Source organism: Solea solea, chromosome 2, assembly GCF_958295425.1.
Source record: "Solea solea chromosome 2, fSolSol10.1, whole genome shotgun sequence".
In the NCBI taxonomy this organism is placed as follows: Eukaryota; Metazoa; Chordata; class Actinopteri; order Pleuronectiformes; family Soleidae; genus Solea; species Solea solea.
This window is the reverse complement of record NC_081135.1, coordinates 38115775-38137279: the sequence shown is the minus strand read 5'-3', so window position 1 is coordinate 38137279 and position 21505 is coordinate 38115775. Positions and strand designations below refer to the sequence as shown.

Sequence of the window (21505 nt, the reverse complement as noted above, 5' to 3'; positions counted from 1 at the left end):
TTGTCTTGTGTCGTCCATTCTAAGTGAAACAAAGTGCAGCTGCTCTCTGCCATACACCATCATACCTACATCACATCTGTGACTCACGTCAGAGTGAGGTTTATAACCACTGCTGTTCACAGTCTTAAAAGGCAGGATGACACACACACACACACACACACATACACACGAGTGAGTCATGTGGTTCACTGCTCCCCAGCTCTGACCCAGGAAGGCATATTTCCATCACATGACCTCACAAGACTCTGGCTATAATTTGCCCTCACGTCCGTAAACTGCACGGACTCAGTGATGTTCACACTTTGGCGAATCAGGGAGTTTCGTCTTGTGACAAAATTAACAAACTCACTATCGGCTCCTTTTAATTTAGTTAAAGTGTTTTTCACTTCACTTCACGCATTGGTAATTAAGTACAGGTTCAAGTTTGTCCTTCTGTTGACCGATCAGTTTGAATTATTCTGTGATGGTGGGTGATCTCCCAAGTATGTTCCCATTAAATTTCCATTAAAAAATATCTTATAATGGGCAAATCTGTAAAAAAAAAAAAAAAAACAGCCCACAATATTTCCATCAAACTCATCAGATTCGAATTAAATGTTGTGTGTGTGAGTGTGCGTGCAGGCTGAGTAATATATCGATGTTATATCTATAAATTGTGACATGAGACATGATCTGGTCTTTGATTTTGGACATCGTCATATCTGCTTTTCCTGGTTTTAAAGGCTGTTGCATTGATAATCATCATATTTATTAGGGAATACATTTGCGTAATGCACTAAATATTATATATATATATAGATTAGAAAATGCTATTCTATTTTATTTTACAGTGTATTGTCACTCCTGGACGTTTCATGAGTCCAGAGAAACAACCTGTGTGCAGCTTTATATCCACATATATCTGCTATAAATCAGGATAACATAAATCTCTCTCTCTCTCTCTCTCTCTGTTCACACCTGAAGTTGGATCTGAAAACTTGTGACATAAGGAAATACAAAGTCTGAAACTGAGTCATTGTCACGATAATGATTTACTAAGACCCTTTACAGGAAGTTATACAAGAGAATTAATTCAAAACTTTCCTTTATGAACCTTTTTATAAAAGAGAAAATATATGTTCTTGATCAGATTTGACTTTATTGATCCCACACTGTGGAAATTCATCTTCCTGCCGACAATCGTGGGTGTCTTCTGATTTTTAGACTGATTTGACTGATTTGGAATTTTGTGACATTGTTCCTGTTTTTATAAAACTGGATACATGTATTTTGACCTAAATTATCTGTGTGTGTGTATGCTCTATAATTCATTCATTCATTCATTCATTTACAAATAAATAAATACAAATACATTAATTAAAATAAAATAAACACAGAGGGAAGTGAGATTCAGGATACATTTAAATGCACGGGGTGAACTTTAGATCAGTCAGATGAGGACAGATGTTTATGATGTCTGGATGCTACTCACTGTTTACTGTTTACCAGGTTTGATTCTGAAAATAGAATCTTTTACAAGCATCCGTTTGAAAAGTAAACACTCACAGACGCAGGTCCCCCCCCCCAAACAAAATCCTCAGCGTGTAAACTGTAGCCTCCAGCTAAATAACGTAAATTTGCTGAATACATATTTAACTTCTTGTAAAAAAAAATAACCCGAGGGAGTTCTGCAAAACTGACCTCAAATGGCCTCAAGTTTTTCCTGCCAACATGGCGGCGTAGTAAACAAACTGAGAGCTCAAAACCTGCTCATTTTAATGTGAAAGAGGCTCAAGACAGCAATTCCACCTTGAATTAAACCACCCTGAAAATGTTGGTATATAAACGTAACCACGGCCGTGTAAATGTGCATCACTGACCTTTGTTATTGAAGCGAAACAGGTTGACAAACGAGCTGTAGGCGGAGCGGAGAGGGGGTTCATCCTGCTCTGGCGTCAGTGGTTTGAAGTGGGTCAGCTGTGATGTGCTTGTGGGCGAGAGGACGGGCGGATCCACGCTCCAGTCCGTGGAGGACGAGGGCGACGACTTGTCGTCAGCAGCCATGTTGCTGCTACTCCACCTGCGGTAAAGAGTAAAAAGAAAACTATATGTTGACACAGCTTAAGACATTTACCTAAATATCAACTTCACGTCTTTCTTGCACAAAATTCAAGCAATTCGAGCTTTTCAAAAACCTATGGGAACTCTACTGACAGAATTTTCAGCATTAGTTTTGAAAATGTCATGCAAAATTGGTATGGAAAGAGAAACATCTCTCAATGAAGCAATTTCTCGATATCAATTGAATTGAATAGAAACAGAATCAGATCTGTGGCCCTGATGCCGATTATTTAAAAAACCTTGTTCCTGAAATGTACAGTTACATGTGCAATAAAAACCTGTTACTGCAGACAAAAAATATCAACAACTGCTGTGTCTTCTTCTGACTTGCATCACACATCAGGACTTTTCAATTACTACGCTGAAATCATAACGTGCAGCTTAACACGACTAACGTGGCTCAACTCGTGTCACTGTCACAAAGCTGTAAATAAACAATAAAGTGGAATAACCAGAGTGACTTTCATCATCATCGCCTCTAATGTCACAAAATGTTGCAGCTGATAACGATGAGTGTAAATAAAAGGTCACCGATATTTAGTTCTTAGGAACTTGATAAATGCTGCAAAAATGTACTTACACCATGCTTTAAGATAGATGTATTCAGGAAAAAGGGTTTTTATTTGAGCATTTCATTTGAGAACATTTAAAAAAGACTTTTAAACATAAACAAATGGGAGCCATCGACAGTAACTGAAAACAATGAGGTTATTATTCTACTAATAAAAGTAATTAAGAAATCAAAGACAGGTGGAGTCAGCGATGTCATTCATGTCCATGTGGAAGTCGTATTTCTGCTTTTGTTACGCTGCATTTGTTTTACACATTCATGTAATTATTGTATTTGACTGATTTATTGTATTTTTTTTATTTAATCTGCTAAAATTGAAGTAAATGTGATTGGTAAAATAAAGTTTGAATCCGTATTTCTGCCTTTATTACACCATAGTGCACACTTGCTATAAACATATTTCGCAATTCCTGTGAAAATGATCAATTACATGTTTATTCAAAATCCTCAATTAATCGAGTGCTCGTTGTCCACAATCCAAAGTTACCAAAAAGTTAGATATATTTATTTATTCTGTTGATATATTTATTTGGTCTGTTTTATCCACTGATGATGTGCAGTACTTTGTGACACAAGTTTGAAAAAAAATGCTCTTTTTTAAGTCTACTACAACTACTATCACTAATACTCCTTATATACTACTAATAACAATAATTATAATCATTTCAACTTGTTTGGAGATCATATGACAACATGAAAAAATACATAACGTAAGTCTACTTATGAAATTTCCGTTTTCCCTTGACAGGAAACACACACATATTCACACTAACCCCACGAGATCAGAACAAGCGCCTGGTTCACTTCACTTCAATAAATCGTCATTCCGCGTTCAACAACTGACCGTGGAATTATCCGGAACATCCCTTTAGGTGTCACTTACCTGCGGAACAGAGCGACAGTTTTTGTTTCCGTTTGAGAGGCGACGACTTAAAACGCAAAGAGGATACAACACAAGCAGCAGCACGAGCTCCACCTCGTCATGTGACCACAACAGGACGTCACAACGTGACTCAAGTTTGACAGCCCACTCTGTCCACCTGACCAGGGCACGCGCCGCGGCTCTCACGAGCTCGCGTGTACCGGACGTTCACGCCGTTTAACTGTCTGAAGTTGGCTTCAGATTGCTCGATTTTTAGTCCGACGAACATGTTTACACGAAGAGCTGCGGCTAACGATTATTTTCACGATCGATTAATCTCGCGAGTAATTGTTTGAGCTCCATTTACATGACATTAAGGATGCATGTCAACGCACTGACGTGTTTTCAAGCTTAACCTGGTCCCAATATGTCTTGATATGCAGCAAACTGTGTGTGACATGGTCTATTTTGGTGTGGATTACACAAGAGTAACTGAGTCTTTAGCTTCTATGGATTAATCTAGTCCAGATCTGATAACTCCAATGACCACACTCCAATTCTGCTTTACTGTCGTATCAGAAACTAACTTCACAGAGTCATTGGTTGATAGTTGTCTGTGTGCCTTGAAACGACAAGCTAATTTGACTACACTTTGCATTTTTTAACTTTAACCATTGTGTCAGCGTGTGTTTTCATACGCGATAAACGCAACACAAAATTAGCACATCTTAACTTCATTTTGCGCTTCAGTAGCAGCGACTGCTGTAAAACAAGTCAAGTATTAAAGAGTACTGAATGAGCTAGCTACTGTTAGCCAACTAGCTTCAGTCAGTGTACAGCGGAGGAGTCGAAACAGCTAACATTAGCCTCCCATGCTAACTAGCCGGCTGGCTCAAATATCCTTATTTTTTTCTTCTTTATAAACAAATCACGCGACTGAAACGTAGTGACAGCGACATATGCCACTCACCAGTGGGTCGTGTGTCGCGGGCATCACCGCTGCGGCTCTGAAGACGTCCATAAAAAACACCTGAAAAGAGCAAAAACAGCCGACTCCCAATGAACAAGCAGCTCAGCCGCGACCAATCGAAGCAAACACACAATTAAGCAACTGTTGTGATCGCAAGCGAGAAGAGCAGTGGAGCCCAGAAAAGTCGATCATCAAACCGCTATTCCCATGTCAGGAAAGTCTATCTAACTGGGGCAGGGGCGCCACCTAGCGGCGTTTACTTGCCATTAAAACGTGTGTGTTTTAGGTTTGAAGCAAATATGTAAAAAAAAATATCACTTTATCAACAGTATCACCAGTATACGAGGAAAAGTGTATTGCCGGAGCTAGATAACGAGCTAAATATCTTTCTTATGAGGCTTAGAAGAAGAAGAGGAAATCGAAGAAGAAGAAGCTCCGCCTTCCCGCACATGCGCAGACGTAACGGCGGATTTTCTGTTTTTATTTAAACTGGATAATGTGATGGGGGAGTAAAGTCGTCACGGGCTTCTTTTAATCAACCTACTGTAATGAGATTTTATTTTTTACCGCCGAGAAGCGAAACACTACCAAGACCGTCTCCTGATCACCGCGGTGAGTTTTGTCTAAAATATGGAGGTTGACGCGTTAGTTAGCAGCAGGCTACACCGCCGGTTACACCGGTTAGCATCGCATTCACACATGCTAATAACGTTAACTCAACCACAACTAAACACAGTCTATTTAACAAAAAAACAACACTTTTTTTTTCTCAGTTATATCGCTTTAGTATATCTTTAAAAACATGTCACGATCGGGTTGTATTTAAATGTATTTTGTAAGGTGTGTATGTTGTAATGTAAAATTAGATTTTACTAAAATTTCGTGTATATCTCAAAGCATTTCAAATTTAACACAGCAGTAAATATTTGTAAAATGATTAATTACCCACTGGTCTCACTAATAACACTTTTGTTCTTAAAGTAAGTCGTTGTTGTCATGACCTTTAATATAAAGTAACATATTGTCTAACTCTCTTGTTTGTTTTCTCAGGTTATTCATTTTCTTTATCCGAGAGACTAGTTATGTTTACGCCGACGACAATGAAATCTTCAAATGTTTCCAAGCAGACTTCCGCTGTAGCATCAAAGATCAGGAATAAGATCCTGAGTGAGTCCAAACACATTCATTCATAAACCAGCATTCCATAACAGTATTTACGTGAAATCTTCATGACTGACAGACATTTGCATTCTCCTAATGATTTATGACCACACCAGACACCTCCTCCTTCTTCAAGGTCTCATTAAAGACCAACAACAAGGCCTTAGCTCTGGCTCTGGAGGCTCAGAAGGAGAGAGGTCGGCAGCTGCAGCAAGACATCGTGTATCTGCAAAAACAAGTGGAGTCACTGTGCTTCGAGCTGGCCACCAGGAAATACAAGGACAGGAGACTGGTGCGTTTGTTTCCACTTCTGACCGACACAAGTATTTGTTTTAATATTAGAGACTTCACTCATACTGTGTCCTCTTGCAGCACCTCATCTTGAAGAACCTCCACACAAACACCCTGCAGCACTTTGACATGGTGTCAGAACTGTTCACCGACTGTGTAAGGAACCCCGACCTCTGCTGTCCAAACATAATTTCAGTCGTTGTCACGTTGTTGTCCTGATTATTTCATGTTATTGGCTGGAATCACACAGTATAAGGTTAAAATGATGAGATCTGATGACTGTGTGAACCATCATGACTTCATCAGATTTTGTGGCACATAAACATAATGTGGCATATACATATATATATATATATATATATATACACACACACACACACAATTACTTTTACAATTAATTTCATGGTAACACAATCAGTGTCTGTTTGTCTTAATCTTGGAAATGCTGAAAAATAACAATGTATATGAGACATAATCAACGATTTCATCTGTCATCACCTCACAGGATCTTCCCAGACTATCTGAGGATAACAAGACTTTATTTAGTGACATCAACGAGGGAAACCTCGCAGTGGAAAGGTGAGAAAATACTACGTTACCATTTAAATGGACTTTTAGTCAAGTACAAAGAGCTTTTCACCCCAATTTTATTTTTTTCCTTCCTAATCTTTTTAGTCTTTCCGATTGTTTACCTCGTCGGCCAGAAATGCCAAAAGATTTCCTCTTTCCCACCAAACACGTAAACGAGGACCTTCCTGAAACCAACCTAGATGAGAGTATCTTCCAGAGTCGACTCACCGATGCTCATAAAGGTAGGAGGACACGTGTTTAGAAGTTTTAGTCTTTATATTTTTCAGTTGCCAGTAGGACTTTCACTTTTTATTCAGAGTTTTTGATATTATCAGAAGTTAAGCCCTAAGGCCAGCCCTAATTATACATTTGTTTTATTGCTTTTCACGCAGATTACACCGGTGTAGAGAAAAGGCAGTCAAGTCAGCGCGTACAAGTTCCTCAGGCGGGGACGTCCCGTCCGTCCAGCAGCCTCAGGGATGAAGTAGAGAGACACTCAGTCTCTCAGTCGGGGTTTGACGTGAATTTGGTTCCCGGGTCTACACGTGTCAGCACATGTGAAAGACCCAAACTGTCCTTCTCTGCCGCTGACGGCGTGATCCCCGTCCAGACCCCAGTCACTGCAACTGAACCAGAACGTGGACACAAACAAGATAAAACGCTCATTCTGGATGCGACGATGGAGATGACACTGAGCAATGCTGCTGAGATCGTCGCCGTGGATACCAAGGCCAAGAAAAGAACAGGCGTCTCCAGCAAAGTGAAATGCAAGAAGAATAAAGCGGATTCCTGTGGGCTGAGCGACCAAAAAAATCCACTCTCTGCAGAATCTGGTACCAGTGAGGTTCAGATTGTTCCTGCTGTGTCACAGACGGATGACATTGACGGCGTGATCCCCGTCCAGATCCCGGTCACTGTAACTGAACCAGGACGTGGAAACAAACAAGACAAAACGCTGATTCTGGACTCAACGATGGAGATGACGCAGAGCAACACTGCGGATATTGTCACCGTGGATACCAAGGCCAAGAAAAAAACAGGCAGCAAAGTGAAACGTAAGAAGAATAAAGAGGATTCCCGCGAAAAAGAACATCCACTCTCTGCAGAATCTGGTACTAGTGAGGTTCAGATTGTTCCTGCTGTGTCACAGACGGATGACGTAGACCTCGTGAAGCCAGAGTCACCCAAAAAAACGTCTTTAAGTGTCACAACCTCGCGCATTCCCAAACTGAACAAGTGTGCAGGTGACAACTCGAAAGAAAACAGTCAAAAAACAGTGAAGGACAAATTAAAACCAGCAGACGCCACAAAGTCCAAGTCCTGTGACTTCGACTCGACAGATGCCGACGATTATTTCACAGATCCTGAACATAAACTCTCCAAAGTCGGGGAAAGTGTGACACTACAACCCGAGAAAGACATCGCAGAGCATTTGTTCTCCACGATTACATGCAGAAGGTCCAGAACCAAAGGCAGGAGGATGTCCTCAGTCGTCAGGAAACCACTTTTCACTGCGTCCTCACGGTCTTCTGCATGTGAGAGCAGCGAGTCCGAGCTGGACAAGCTACGGAAGGAAGCGGAAGATGTTCGGGGGAAATATGAAATGTGTAAAGACCAAGAGAAATCTGAAGGGTTCACGCGTCCAGAGTTGGATCTTCAACAACATGGCCACGCGAAGAGCACGGCTAACGTCGCGGGAAGTCACAAGTCGCGATGCAGAGGGACGTTTGTTGTCTCAGTGATGGGGGATTGCACCGTGTTGGAGTCACCAGAGCAGGACTTGATGCCGTCAACAGGATTGTTCGGCTTTGACGTTGAGGAACTGTCAGCGGTCACAGATGTTGATCGGCATCGGGCGGAATCAAACCCTTACAGGAACGGCGACGGAACGCAGAGCTCCTGTAAGCGTCCATGGAAGGCCACTCAAGACCCTGAGAGCTTGAGCAGCCAAGAACACCACAAAGTTCTACTGCAGGACCAAGATTTCGAGTTTCAGAAACCCAAAAAAGCCAGAAATGAAAAGACTGGGCAATCCGTCAAGAAGAAAACCAAGAAGAAGAAGGAGGAGGAGAGCGGTGACTTTTTAAACGACAAGGAAAAGAAGAGTAAGAGTAGCCGTAGCAACAAAGGACTCGACTCTGAGGAAGCGGTTTATCTTCAGGAAGTCACTGAAGCCTCGCCTCGATGTAGCGTAGATGATGCTGAGAGAAATAAAGAACTGCCTGGTGATTTACAAATATCCGATGTCTCACATTTTCACCTCGGCGAAGAGGCAGACATCTTCGAGCAATTCCACGACTCCAAACCCTCAAAGCTGAATTCCACGGTGGATTTGAAGCCAACGCAGCATCGAGCTAAATCCAAGCTGCACACGGCCGCAGACGGCAGGAATCCCAGGGAGACGTTTGTCGTCTACGGGCGTAAAACTCAGGACGGCGTTTCACTCGACAACACGGGGACACCTGACAGTGTCTCGGTGGACGCCAGCGTCCATCTGAAAGACGCACTCGCGGACGAGGTGCCGCCATGGCTGGACATGGATGTTAGCATCGCTAACGTGGAGGCGGACACTTTCCTGGGCAGTCCGAAGAGGGAGGCGTCGGCCGGGGGAGGAGCTGGAGTGACGACCGCAGACTCTCCAGGTGTGGTCTCTCTTCTAATGTCTTAAAGCTACAGTGCGTAACCTTTGTTGTTTGATTTCTTTAAAATCAGTGTTTACCATAGATAAACCTGCGCCGGTCGAGCTCTAATTTCAACGGCCTGTTATTGACGTATTTCTTTTTCTCGTACGTCGCAGCAGGAAGAGTCTTGACGTCACTGACAAACACCATCAAAACGCCCGACGGTGACAACGGCGGCAGAACCAGGAGGCGCCACGGCGTCGTCAGCTACAAGGAGCCGCCCCTCAACAGGTGACCACGCCTCTGTCTGTAAACTGAACGCTACGATCAGCGGGGAAACGGCTGTTTGTGAGGAATTGACCTTCTTTTGTTTGTTTGTGTTTGTTTTTGTTTCAAACAGCAAAATACGGCGTGGGGATAAATTTACAGACAGCAAGTTTCTGAGCTCGCCGGTGTTTAAGGACAAGAGGAAGAAGAAGCAGCAGCAGAAGATGAAGATGAAGAAGACTGCACTCATGCTGGAAACACCTGCTCTGACTAACTGATTACTTTTATTTATTCATTTCCTTTTTAAATGCCTGAAAGTGATCTGTATAATCTGTGACTCTGTCGGGCAGAGGGATTGACAGTGGGTTGGTCATCAATGATTCAGTCCGGCCCGTTCACCTGAGACACAGCAGCTGAGTGAACAGGTTCATGTTCCCGCCTCACAGAGCTTTGCAGACCTGCAGTTTGGGATTTGACCTCCTCGTATGTACTGAAGTGTTGTTTCTGCAGGACTGTGCGGTGAGTTCAGGCGCTCCATTATTTTTCTTTTGTGTGTTTTTTAAATTTTATTCTGATTAAACGTTCCTTATCACACAAAAGAGATGGGTCCAGTTTTCTTTGTTTGTTTGTTGCACTCGTTTTTTTAAAGATGGAACAGATAAACTGAGTGTGTTTAATAGTTGTTTTACTGCATTTGTCGGTTGCTGTGTTTGTGTTTGGTCACGACATGGTGTCGGCTTCATTTCCTGGCAACAGCACGGCAACGCCAGCACTTCATTAAAGGGATAAATCAGGCTTATGAGGGTTAGGATATTTTCCAGCTATTCAGATTTATAGGAAAAAAATAAGAAATGCTGCACAAATCTTGGCCTTTTCATAACAAAGTTTTGGGAATTTAATTCATTTAATTTATTCTAACCACTTGACAAAAGCATCATTCAGTTGAATCTATCTATTATTAGTATTATTATTAATATTATTATTATTATTATTATTATCATTATTATTAACTCTTCCGTTTAGAGGGCCTTTTTTCAACAGGAAACTCAAGTTTTTGACGCTCGATAAACCGCTTAATCTCCCAGACTCCCACACCAAACCCCAAAGAGAAAATAGGTGATTTTAGCTCACAGAAAATATTCTTTAGGTGTTAGTTAATTACACAATCTTTCAAATAATCACCTCTATGTTGCAGTAAATGATGTTCTTTACATACAATATTCATAACAATGAACTATTCAACAGACAGAGAAAGCAAGAAACACCAAGGTCTGTCTTTATGATGTAGTGGAGAAACACAGACACTAGGTGGCCCTAAAGTGGCAACTAATGGAGTTCTGCCGAGCAGAAAATGATTTCTAATAACCTCAATATAATAGAAATAGACTTTATATCTATACAAACACAAAAAAACCAGTGTAACAGTGATTATGTGTGAATACCCCCCATCAACATATATGTTGTTTTTTCCACTTTAACACAGAAATAAAGAGAATATAAATGTAAAATGTGTCTTGTGTGACTTGGTGGACACTTGGACGCAGGAACATCTTGTTATAGATAATGAAATGTTGCTAATTTGGGGATTTTACACAATATTCTGTGTATTTTAAGCAGATTTTTATGCATATCTTAATCTTTTTAAATCGTGTATGCTTGGAGAAAGTCATATCCGTGCTCTAACCTCAGCCAGGACACAATCTTAGTGATATATCAACGTTTCTTCTCCTGCAGGAGAGAGAGTCACATGAGCGGAGTCTGTGGATGAAATGGGGTCAAAGCGGCTGAAGAGAGACGTGGAGGCTCTGATGTGAGTGGACGACATAAGTACAACTTTGAGTCGTCTTAACACATTATTATTATTATCGTTGTGTTTTCATCTCTAATCTGAACAGTGACGACTACATTGGGCAGAAACTCAGAGAAAAGTCATTTGATCCAAAGGGGAAGGGGGCGTCCACGATGCTGGACGACCTGGTAAAATGTCTCCGTGTTTCTGTCCTTGTTTCTGTGTTTTTGTATCAACTGTTTAATAAAGTGTTTTTTGTGTCAGGCTCATTACGACCTCGCCATCAGCGTCGCTGTGTGGTGGCTGCACCGAGAGGAAGGACGCGACGTCCTCGACAGCAACCTCATGTGAGCACAGTTTGTATTTTGTGCCGCCACCACAGTTTCTCCAGGTTCTCCGGGTTCCTCCTCAGCCCAAGAACATGCAGATTTCGGGATGAGGCAAATTGGACACTTTAAATTGGAGGACAGATGGTTGTTTGTCTCCATGTGTCCCTGTGATGGACTGCCGACCTGTCCAGGGTCTACCTCGGGTTTCGCCCTATGTCAGATGGGATTGGCATGTGGAGGATAAAGCAGTAGAAGATGGTTCTTCTTCTTCTTTGTCTTCTGTCAGCTTCTCGGCACAGCGGATCATTTGCCTCCGTCTTGTCCTCTCCCTTGTGTCCTCTTCTGTTGCACCAACTGTCCTTATGTCCTCCGTCACAACATCGCTGAACCTTCTCAGTGGTCTTCAACATCCTTTATCCACTAGAACCTTCTCAACCTTGATCTCGTCCCTGGATTATATGCTCATTTCTAATCCTGATGTCCATCCTGGTCACTCCCAACGCAAAAATCTCAGCATCTGTCTCCAAGTCAAACATCACAGCAGGTTCTACGGCAGCCTGAATGGACAAACCTGGCAGAACGTCGAGAGACTTGTTCTCTGACTGTGTGTGTTTGTGTTCCTCACAGAGGAGCCACTCGCATTTTAGGAGGATCTCAGTATCCCGACCGTTTAGAGCGAGAGGCCATGATCCTGTCGTCCTTTGCTGGGATTATTATGGTATGTAAAGATTTATTTATTTATTTACACCTGGATGAAGATTATATGATACTAAGACAACCCACCCAGACAAGGGTTAACACTGTGCACTGTGTAAGAATTAGTGACACCTAATGGTGAGACTGCAGATTGCAACTCCCCTTACAAAACACATCAGACAACTACGGTGGCCTTCACATACCAGAATGCATGTAGTGCTTCTTTGTTTATCATAATTTTGTATTTTAAAAAGCAGAAAACACGCTCTGGCTGGTTTTGTCCCATTCAGGCTGCCGTAGGAACATGACAGTGGCCTTCATCAAACAAGACCCTTCACTAAAGTACATTAAAAGTCTTATTTTAAGGCCACAAACATGAAACATTACTATTATTTTTTCTTACTGATAATTAGCTTTTACTGATTCATTTTTGTATAATGTTATTTCTGAGGTACTTGAGGATATACTCAATTATATCCTCCTACAAGCATACTTATGGTATAGATATACAGTACAGGCAAGGATAAATGCAGAATATAAAAACATTAAGAGAGGCTCAAAAACTTTCTTGATGGTTTTTCATCGTCATAAACGTTGTGTTTCGCCCCGTGAACCACGACTTTTGAACCCTGTGCTTCAGAACAGTGTTCCGGTGGAGGAGATCTTGTCTCTGTACAAATGTAAACCTGCGGCGCTTTACCCGAACCACCCGTCAAAGGTACGAAAACAGTCTCCGTCACACGTCTAATGATTGTTGTGTAGTTTTCCGTCATTTCCACATTTCTACCTTTAACTCCAGGGTACGATCGTTTACCCCTTCACGCTCTCCTATCACCCGTTTGCGATGTTGGGCTCGTACAAGGCCGTGCATCACTGCAAGAAGCACAGTAAGTCTGTCTTAAAATAAGACATTTTGAATATGAGTGTGTTTTTCTTTTAAAATTGGTTTTGACACAGGGTGAGATTTCTCTTAATCCCCACATAATCTCCTAATCTGATAAGGAAGGACATAACGTGGTAGAAATCTCTAGAAACTAATAAATGCTAGGGGCCTGGCATAAATTCCGTGGCTGTGGCATTTTTGAGCGGTGGTCAGGTGCGGCTCTTTATCGCCCTCCTAAGGTGAAAAATGGATGGAGCAAGCCAAAATTAAATTGCACCAAATTTCACAAAACTTGGTGGGAACTTGTTTCAGCGCACAAAAAAGTCCATTGGGACCATGACCTCAACTCAACAGGAAGTCGGCCATTTTGATATTTATTTGTTTTTGCAGTTTTGGAATTTTTTTATTGACTTTGGTAAAATTTGTAAAACAAAAGAGAAAAAAAGACAAGTACAAAATTACTATCAGAATAATTTACTTAAAGGTGCAGTGTGTAAACTTTATCAACATGTATTACATATATAAATGTAAAACTTATTCTGCAGTACTGAAAAACAGTTTAGACAATCAAGTATAACATTTTTCTATTTATGCCAAATCAAAAATAATTTCACCCAAATTTTTGCTTTGAAGTTACTTTCTCTCCAGAGAACATCCTCAAATGCTTCAAACTCAGTTTTGTAAACGTTTAAAAACTAAAAAGAATTGAAGAAAATAATAGAAATATACAAAAAAGGATGCAATATACGTACACGCTATTTTTTTACAGCAAATAAGATAAAAAAGTGAGAAGTTTGACCTCAATCACAAGAAAAGTACTTTATAAAGAACTTTGCGCAACAATCAGCGACATTTAAACTCAAAAGCATCTTTGTTTTTTAGATGAAAAGTTGCGACGATGGTTGTCTGAGAGGGAGAAGGCCAACGCTCCTCCTGCTCCAGCTGCAGTGGAAGCTTCATCCTCTTCGTCGTCATCTCACTCCTTCCTCAGCGTGAGTGTCGACACAGAAACTCTGAAGCCTCAGAAGACGAGATGTTCTTTTTTATCACTTTTTTAAAAATGTGTGTGTGTGTGTGTGTGTGTGTGTGTGTGTGTGTGTGTGTGTGTGTGTGAGAGGCCTCTGCTGCCACCCTGTGGCTCTGTTGTCTAACTACAACTCTTCCTCCTCCTCTTGTCTTGTGGACTCTCAGGACAGCAGTGCCGATCAGGAGGAAGGAGATGAGAAGTACGAAGGTTCTCAGGAGTCTCTGAGGGACTGACGTCCACTTCCTGCAATTTTGCTTCTTTATTATTTTATGTTTCTGATTTCTTGGGAGTGTTTATTCGTCTTTTATATCTCTACTATTTTGATGTATTTATGTTAAGATGCAGTAGACAGTGTCACTATGACAAAGATAGTCGGTAGTTCATATGCATTTTATCTTTCTTCGAGCAGCCAGTAGGAGGCGCCCTCTATCGCTCTGATGAAGTCTGTGATGAATTGAAAGATTTAGGCTGTAAACAGAGTCCAGAGGACGTGCAGAGGAAGTTTTCTTCTCTCAATCAGATCAATTTATGTAAAGTTTTTCATGAAATTAACGCTCAATAAAGACATTAAAAATCCCACCTACTGTATCTTTAATGATTTAAATGTGTAGCATTTTTCTTATCAGTAATTGTGATAAATGTTAACATTTACTCTCTGTTTTGGGAACTTCTAGTTCCGTCTCTGTCGAGCTCGCCTCGCTGTTAAAGGGTCAGCCGTGTTGTTGTTTTTTGATGACCGCTGACATTCTGCGTGGAAACTTTAATCCACTCCATTAATGGCTGAAACGTTGTCTTTATCAATAAAGAGAATTTGCCTGCGGGGACTTTCTTTTTTTTGTTTTTTCGCTGCTGCTGTGATGACTCAGGGAATGTTCGCTTTTCCACGTGCGAGCGTCGAGACACTTGGCAGCGAGTCCGACACTTTAAATCCTCCCTCCATTGAAAAAACAGATAAAGTGGGATCTGCCAGCGCTGGGACGGAGGTTTATATAGCGAGGCTCGGCTCCTGTGTGGTGAGACCATCATATTTCACTCGGTGACTGGCTCCAGCTCTGTGTTCAGGATGAGCAGTAAGGTAAGAGAGCAAAGTCTACATCACTTTAATTCAACTTTCTTTTTTACGTATTAGTTAAGTTCTGGACACGCGCTGAACATGTACACTGCAAAAATAGATTTTTAACAAAGCAAAATAAGCTTTGTTTCTAGGAAATTGTTCTTATTTTCTACCTAAATTAAATGAAACCTAAATAATCTTAACAGCATGTTTTATACTATAAAAACAATCAGATTTTAATGAAATCTTGCAGATTAATGACCAGTTGGATTTAAGAACAAATCCATTGTTGCTGGAATTCAAATTTGTTCAATGACTGCATATGCAATTATATTAATATTAAATCTCCGTTAATAACAACGATAATAAGAACTTTATTTTCATATGTAGTTTGAATTACAAAGTGCTTCATAAGGCAGCAATAAAACTTAAATAAAAAGACAATTGTTATATAAATGAATATTATATTGTTTTATAAGAATTGGATGAACATATTGTTTGATCTTCTGTGTACAGATCATATTTTACGAGGACAGAAACTTCCAGGGCCGCTCGTATGAGTGCGACAGCGACTGCCCCGACACCGACCCACACTTCAGCCGCTGCAACTCCGTCAAGGTGGAGAGCGGCTGCTGGGTCCTGTACGAGAAGTCCAACTACGGCGGCTACCAGTACGTCCTGACCCGTGGAGAGTATCCCGACTACCAGCGCTGGATGGGCTTCAACGACACCATCCGCTCCTGCCGCACCTTCTCACATGTGAGTCCATGTTTCAGTCCCTGTGCTGTGAGGTTTGTGGGGTCAAAGGTCTAAGGAGACTTATTCATTTGTACTTAAAAATAAATAGTTTGACTTATTTTTCCATCAAAGGAATCTCCACAAATTGTAACTTTAATGTTTCAATTAGTTTTAAAAAGTCAAATTTTCTACTGTATCTGTTCCAGTTATTTATTTTCTCTTTAATTTCTTTCTTTATTGGCTTGTTGCATTTAAGTTTTGGAAAAGTGCCATATGAATAAAGTCTGTTACTACTAACACTACTACTAAATGGTTTTAAGATAAGGGATTATATTGTCATGTCTTTAACAGCAGATTAATACAAATTTCTCGTTTAATTCTTGGTTAAAATTGACCAGAAATTCAAAATCTCACCCTTAATCTCAAGCAAAAATAATAATAACTACATTGTCCGTCGCTTTTCCAAGCAAATACAAAAACAAGAAAACAAACTAAATTTTCTGAAAATTAAAAATTAAATAACAGCAGAAACACAAAAATATAATGCTGCGTTCCATTTAGATGGGAACTGAAAGAGTGTACCGTGTTCCAGTTGCGAAAACGATTTTGGGCTAGCTATTGTTTGCAATACCAGTCTAACAATAAAATGAAATAAAATTAAACATTAATATGTGTACGACTGATTTACTGTGGTACACATAAGTGATATTAACAGTAAAAGTAGCTGTTGCTATTAGTTACCCCCAGTTTCCTGGTTTGGAAAACGTGAAGTGGAATGCACCATAATTAGGATGTTTATTTTATGTATGCATCTGTATATTATGTATCTTTTTTTGTTGTTTTTACATACTGTTACGTCCCAGCTCGTTGGAAGGGAAGCAACATGAATAACTAAGATGTAATATGGTTAAATAAAATAATTTATTTTACCAACGAGTGGATAGTAAATTCACAAAATAATCTGGCAAACAGAAAACGGGCAGAGGACGCTGTTCAAACAAAACAAAAAGCAAATGAAAAAGGACTCTTCAAAAGAAAGTGCTAAAATACCTATTAATCAAATACAGAAACTCCACTTGAAATTAACTCAGTTGACTTAACAAAAACTATAAATAACAGGGTGGAACAGCATAGATATACCTAGTGCCAAGATTTAAATCTAAATACCTGAGCCCAACATTTCTAACACATGGCACTCAGCATTATTCAAGGCAAGAATCACAAACAAGATCACAAGCTGCTACTCAGCATGAGGCGCTCTGACTCCCAGAGGCGTCTGGTGTGGACTGGGAGATGGCTTCTTGTCTTCTTCCGTTGAGAGTGAGACAATTGGAGGTTCTGCGGCCGCACCAATCGCTGTCCAGTCCACCTGTGACTCCGCCCATCTGCTCCAATGGTAGGCGAGGGACCACACAGACTAGTTTGCATACCTAACTCAGGGTTAATTAGGGAGGACGAGGCCCAGCTGTCGTAACACATACTTAAACGGTTGGAAATGCATTTTACATTGAAGAAAAACTACAATTGTCGATGATTAATGGATCTTTCTAAATAATCCTCTAACAATTAAAGTCTCAAGTGAAGTCTTTATGACCTACAAATGTAACGCAATTTAAAAACAGTCTTTTTATAGAAGTTGGTTTTATTCCACAGTTAAATAAAATGAAAGAGGACCACAGTTGCTGAATTTTAAAAACGTTCTGTTTCTCCAGACCAGCGAGGGTTCGTACCGCATGCGCATCTACGAGCGGCCCAACTTCCAGGGCCAGATGATGGAGTTCAGCGAGGACTGCGAGTCGGTGCAGGATCACTTCCGCAGCCGTGACGTCCACTCCTGCAACGTCATGGAGGGATACTGGACCATGTACGAACACCCCAACTACCGCGGCCGCCAGTACTTCCTGAGGCCCGGGGAGTATCGCAAGTTCAGTGACTGGGGGGCGACCTGCGCCACCACCGGGTCATTCCGCAAAATCACAGAGTTTTAATCTCACTCACAGCTTTTCCAGTTTCATCGGTTCCTCCTCACAAAGGCCAACGACATCTGGAAACTGCTAATGTAGATGTGAAATGATGTAGAGTGGGATGATTTTAGAGACATAAAAAAAATCAACATGAAATTGTTTAAAATGCCTAAATAAATGGATCTATTGTAAAATAGTTCTCTGTGCTTGTGAATAAATATTTTTATTGGCTCATAAAAAGCTACATAAGAGATTAATTAATAACTGTTGTTATTTTGTCATTATTTGCTTGACTTTGTTTTCCCATGCTTAATATTAACTTTAATATTAACTAGTGGTTGACCAGTGGTTAGCATTAATGCTATTTTTGCTAACAAGCAAGCTATACTAGTCCATTTGATTGACATTACACAATATTTGATACATAAAAACACTATATGTCACGACATTGTGAATGACGTATGACATTAAGCACTTTGAAAAACAAAACAATGATATAACTTAAGCTCTCCTCGAACAGCCATCTTGAATTGCGAATTTAGGACATGAGGAGTTCATACATACTTCAGATTTACACTTCCTGTTTGTAATTGGGGGAATTACAGCGCCCGTGTCCAACTGAAAGCTCTTTTTTTAGAATTGAGTCGCCAACAGAGCTCCGTTAGTTGACGTCTCACAGCGAAGCTAACATCCTCTGGTAGGAAATAACACTGATCATCTGCATAGATGTACAGCATATACTAGACAACATATAAGGCAGACAATATGTCAGTCTAACTTGTCTCTTCTCCGCTTGTTTTCATCATAAATGTGAAGATGGTGGATTGATGTTGTGCCAAAGCAGTCACAGATAGGCTAACAGGCTTTTACCAGATCCCCACAGATCCAGAGGGACAGCGGATGTGAAATTACTGCTAAGAAGAAGATGGATTTTGTGGTTATATCTTGGTAAATCATGGCCTCAGACTAGGTTTATCAAGAGCTAGTTTTCACAGCAACACTAGTTAGTGCCTGACCTCATCAATGCTCTACAGAATGAATGGACACAAATTCACATAGAAACCCCTGAGGAAAGTCTTCCAAGAAGAGTGGAAGTTACAAAAGAGGAACTAACTACATCAATGCTTTTGGCCAAAGTCTTATAAAATAACAATATATTGATGTATGGTTGCTCATAGACTGTATTCAATGAGTTGTCCCTTTAAAACAAGACAAGAAGGTGGAAGAGCAGGACTTGTTCCAGAACCCATCCGTCCTGTGGCTCTGACTGGAAGCTAAACTCTGTCTGTGGACGACTCCTGTAGAGTCTGTGCTGACACCAGACTTCATTTAAATAACAACACGTGGCAACAGCTCTGCTCCCACAGGCTAATGTGTATAAAGACAAAGCTCAGTTTTTCCTGCTCAAACACAGAGGAAGCAGAGATTGACTGACAGAAGGTTCCACCATGGCAAAGGTTTGTGGAGTAAAATCATGTTATTTCATATTTTGCGGCTCATTAAAGTTGAATGTGATGCACAGTTTTGTTCTCCTGCGTCAGATCATCTTCTACGAGGGCAGGAACTTTGAAGGCCGTCACTACGAGTGCATGAGTGACTGCACCGACCTCCACTCCATGTTCGAGCGCTGCCGCTCCGTCCGGGTGGAGAGTGGCATGTTCGTGATCTACGACCGTCCTGGTTACACTGGAAACCAGTTGTTCATGAGGAGGGGGGAGTATCCGGACTACCGGAGCATATCCACCATGAACGACTGCGTCAGGTCCTGTCGTGTGGTCCCCATGGTATGAAAAGATTCTTATATTTTTAAGAGTTTTACATACCTTAAATAATGGTAGTCAAATATCATGATGTCAGGAAACAAAATGTAATGTTTTCAGATGGCATTACATGTAAAATAACTTCATTAACTGACTGAAATCAATCTGTAAATTTCACATATGCTCCCAAATCTTTCTTTACATGAATAACTGCCAAATTATGGCAAAATAAAATATTAAGTTTGTGGTTCATGACACATTTTCATGTAATTGTACCCAAGAAAAAGTATTATAAGAATGTTTTTTTAACATGTTAAATAAGTCTGATTACTTCTAGACTCAATATATACATGGTATTTATAATATTTCAACTGTAATTTAGTTAGACTTGTAAATAAAAAACATCATTAAACACCTAAATCTTCTACAGCTACAAAATATATATATATATATATATATATTTTTTTAATAAATGTAGAGGAAATTTAAAGTTTAAATCTTTTTTTACATAATTATATTAATACTCAACTTTCATAACAGAAACTGAGCAGAAACATTATTATCAACAACTTTAATTAAACAACAAGTTTTGGCACAAAGCCCTTTGCTGCTAAATGCTAATGCTAATTACTTTTGAATGTTGTGATATTTAGGCTCTTATTTTCTCTTTCCTACATTTGTAAACTCCTGGCTAAAAGTATTCGTTAAGAATAACTGGCTTTGTCCAGTGTGTGTGTTGTAGATACTGGTTTGAATAAATACACATTTTAAGATTCAGATTTAGAGATGGCAGTTAGCTTAACTTAGTGTAAAGACTCAAATAAAGGATAACAAAATCCAAATGAACCATTTTTACTGGTATTCCTGGATCAGGATTTATTATGTCTGCACATAGTCGGTTAAGCCATACTGTATATAATATATGCTAAGCCAAGCTAAGATAGAAAGCTAGCAGGTCCAGTAGCTTCACATTTAGAGTATAGACTTGTAAGGTATCAATCTTCTCATCTAGCTGAAGCCTTGACAAATAAATTGTTTTTCAAAATGTCAAGTGATTTTCATAAATCTTAGACGTTAAGATTTGTAATTCTGGGATGTGACGCGTCGCCCTTCACTCTTCTCCAGCACAGCGGCACCTTCAGGATGAGACTGTACGAGCACTTCGACATGAGAGGTGAGACGATGGAGCTGACGGACGACTGTCCCAACCTCATGGAGCGTTTCCGAAAGGCCAACTGCAACTCCTGCAACGTGGTGGATGGCCACTGGCTTCTGTACGAACAGCCCCGCTACAGGGGGCGCCACTACTACTTGAGGCCCGGCATGTACAGGAGCTTCAGTGACTGGAGCGGCAACAACTCCAGGATCAGCTCCGTCAAGCGTCTCATGGATCTCTAAAGACGGAAGAACGTTTCTGGTGAAATGCCTGCTCTTTGCCCTGTTTCACACGCTGAATAAAATGGCGTCAGTGATCAAGTGTTTTCAGTTTTGTTCTTGCTCTCTGCATTTGGAGGGCACGTTTTTTCAGGAGGATGTGACGACGTCTTGGCTGAACATCCTGACTCTGATCAGAGGACTCAATAAAATACTTCAAACACTGACACTGAAACAAACAAAGACTCACGTGTTATCTATTGAAGAGTTGAAACTGCTTCTCAATATTGAACCCAGTGGGGTTGCACCAATAATACCACTTTTTTTTTTTTTTATCACTGAGTACAAATGCAATTACTTAAATCTGAGTACTGAGCACGTAATAATACCAATAAAATAAAAATAAAAGTAAACTGAAGGCAGCTGATTCTGGACAAACCCATGAGCAAATCATATGGGGTAAAAAAATAATGGTTCA

The 21505-nt window shown here is 40.5% G+C and overlaps 4 protein-coding genes across 6 annotated transcripts in view; 3 read left to right on the top strand and 1 right to left on the bottom strand.

The window, feature by feature from the left end:
• The window catches only part of pikfyve (phosphoinositide kinase, FYVE finger containing), a 29789-nt gene extending 25144 nt beyond the window's left edge, over positions 1 to 4645 (bottom strand). Inside the window, exons 1-2 of one of the 2 annotated variants that reach the window (XM_058619275.1) lie at positions 4504 to 4645; positions 1860 to 2059 (exon numbers count right to left, since the gene is read on the bottom strand). In XM_058619275.1, coding sequence (XP_058475258.1) covers positions 1860 to 2043 — 184 coding nt within the window. In that variant the 5' untranslated portion in view covers positions 2044 to 2059; positions 4504 to 4645. Of the gene's footprint in view, positions 1 to 1859; positions 2060 to 4503 lie in introns of those variants that run through there. The other variant, XM_058619283.1, reaches the window with a different exon arrangement.
• A 234-nt stretch (positions 4646 to 4879) lies between these two features.
• On the top strand, positions 4880 to 10012 carry sgo2 (shugoshin 2). Of its 2 annotated transcripts, none has more exons than XM_058619358.1 (9): positions 4880 to 5115; positions 5554 to 5670; positions 5781 to 5956; positions 6037 to 6111; positions 6461 to 6534; positions 6631 to 6767; positions 6918 to 9167; positions 9326 to 9437; positions 9547 to 10012. In XM_058619358.1, the coding sequence occupies exons 1-9, from the start codon at positions 5052 to 5054 to the stop codon at positions 9689 to 9691; spliced, it is 3150 nt and encodes a 1049-aa protein (XP_058475341.1). In that variant the 5' UTR covers positions 4880 to 5051; the 3' UTR covers positions 9692 to 10012. The 2 variants fall into 2 exon arrangements, with proteins under 2 accessions (XP_058475341.1, XP_058475330.1); XM_058619347.1 differs by having other exon boundaries at positions 9323 to 9437.
• A 1134-nt stretch (positions 10013 to 11146) lies between these two features.
• On the top strand, positions 11147 to 14944 carry LOC131447598 (uncharacterized protein C2orf80-like). Its single transcript, XM_058619485.1, has 8 exons — positions 11147 to 11223; positions 11309 to 11390; positions 11467 to 11549; positions 12159 to 12249; positions 12868 to 12945; positions 13027 to 13114; positions 13993 to 14102; positions 14302 to 14944. Exons 1-8 carry the CDS (start codon positions 11183 to 11185, stop codon positions 14368 to 14370), a joined length of 642 nt encoding a protein of 213 aa, XP_058475468.1. The 5' UTR covers positions 11147 to 11182; the 3' UTR covers positions 14371 to 14944.
• Positions 14945 to 15157: 213 nt separating this feature from the next.
• Positions 15158 to 21239, top strand: LOC131475220 (beta/gamma crystallin domain-containing protein 1-like). The gene is made up of 6 exons (XM_058653186.1): positions 15158 to 15212; positions 15708 to 15950; positions 17642 to 17910; positions 18499 to 18553; positions 19399 to 19677; positions 20779 to 21239. Exons 1-6 carry the CDS (start codon positions 15201 to 15203, stop codon positions 21049 to 21051), a joined length of 1131 nt encoding a protein of 376 aa, XP_058509169.1. The 5' UTR covers positions 15158 to 15200; the 3' UTR covers positions 21052 to 21239.
• The last annotated feature ends 266 nt before the right edge of the window (positions 21240 to 21505 follow it).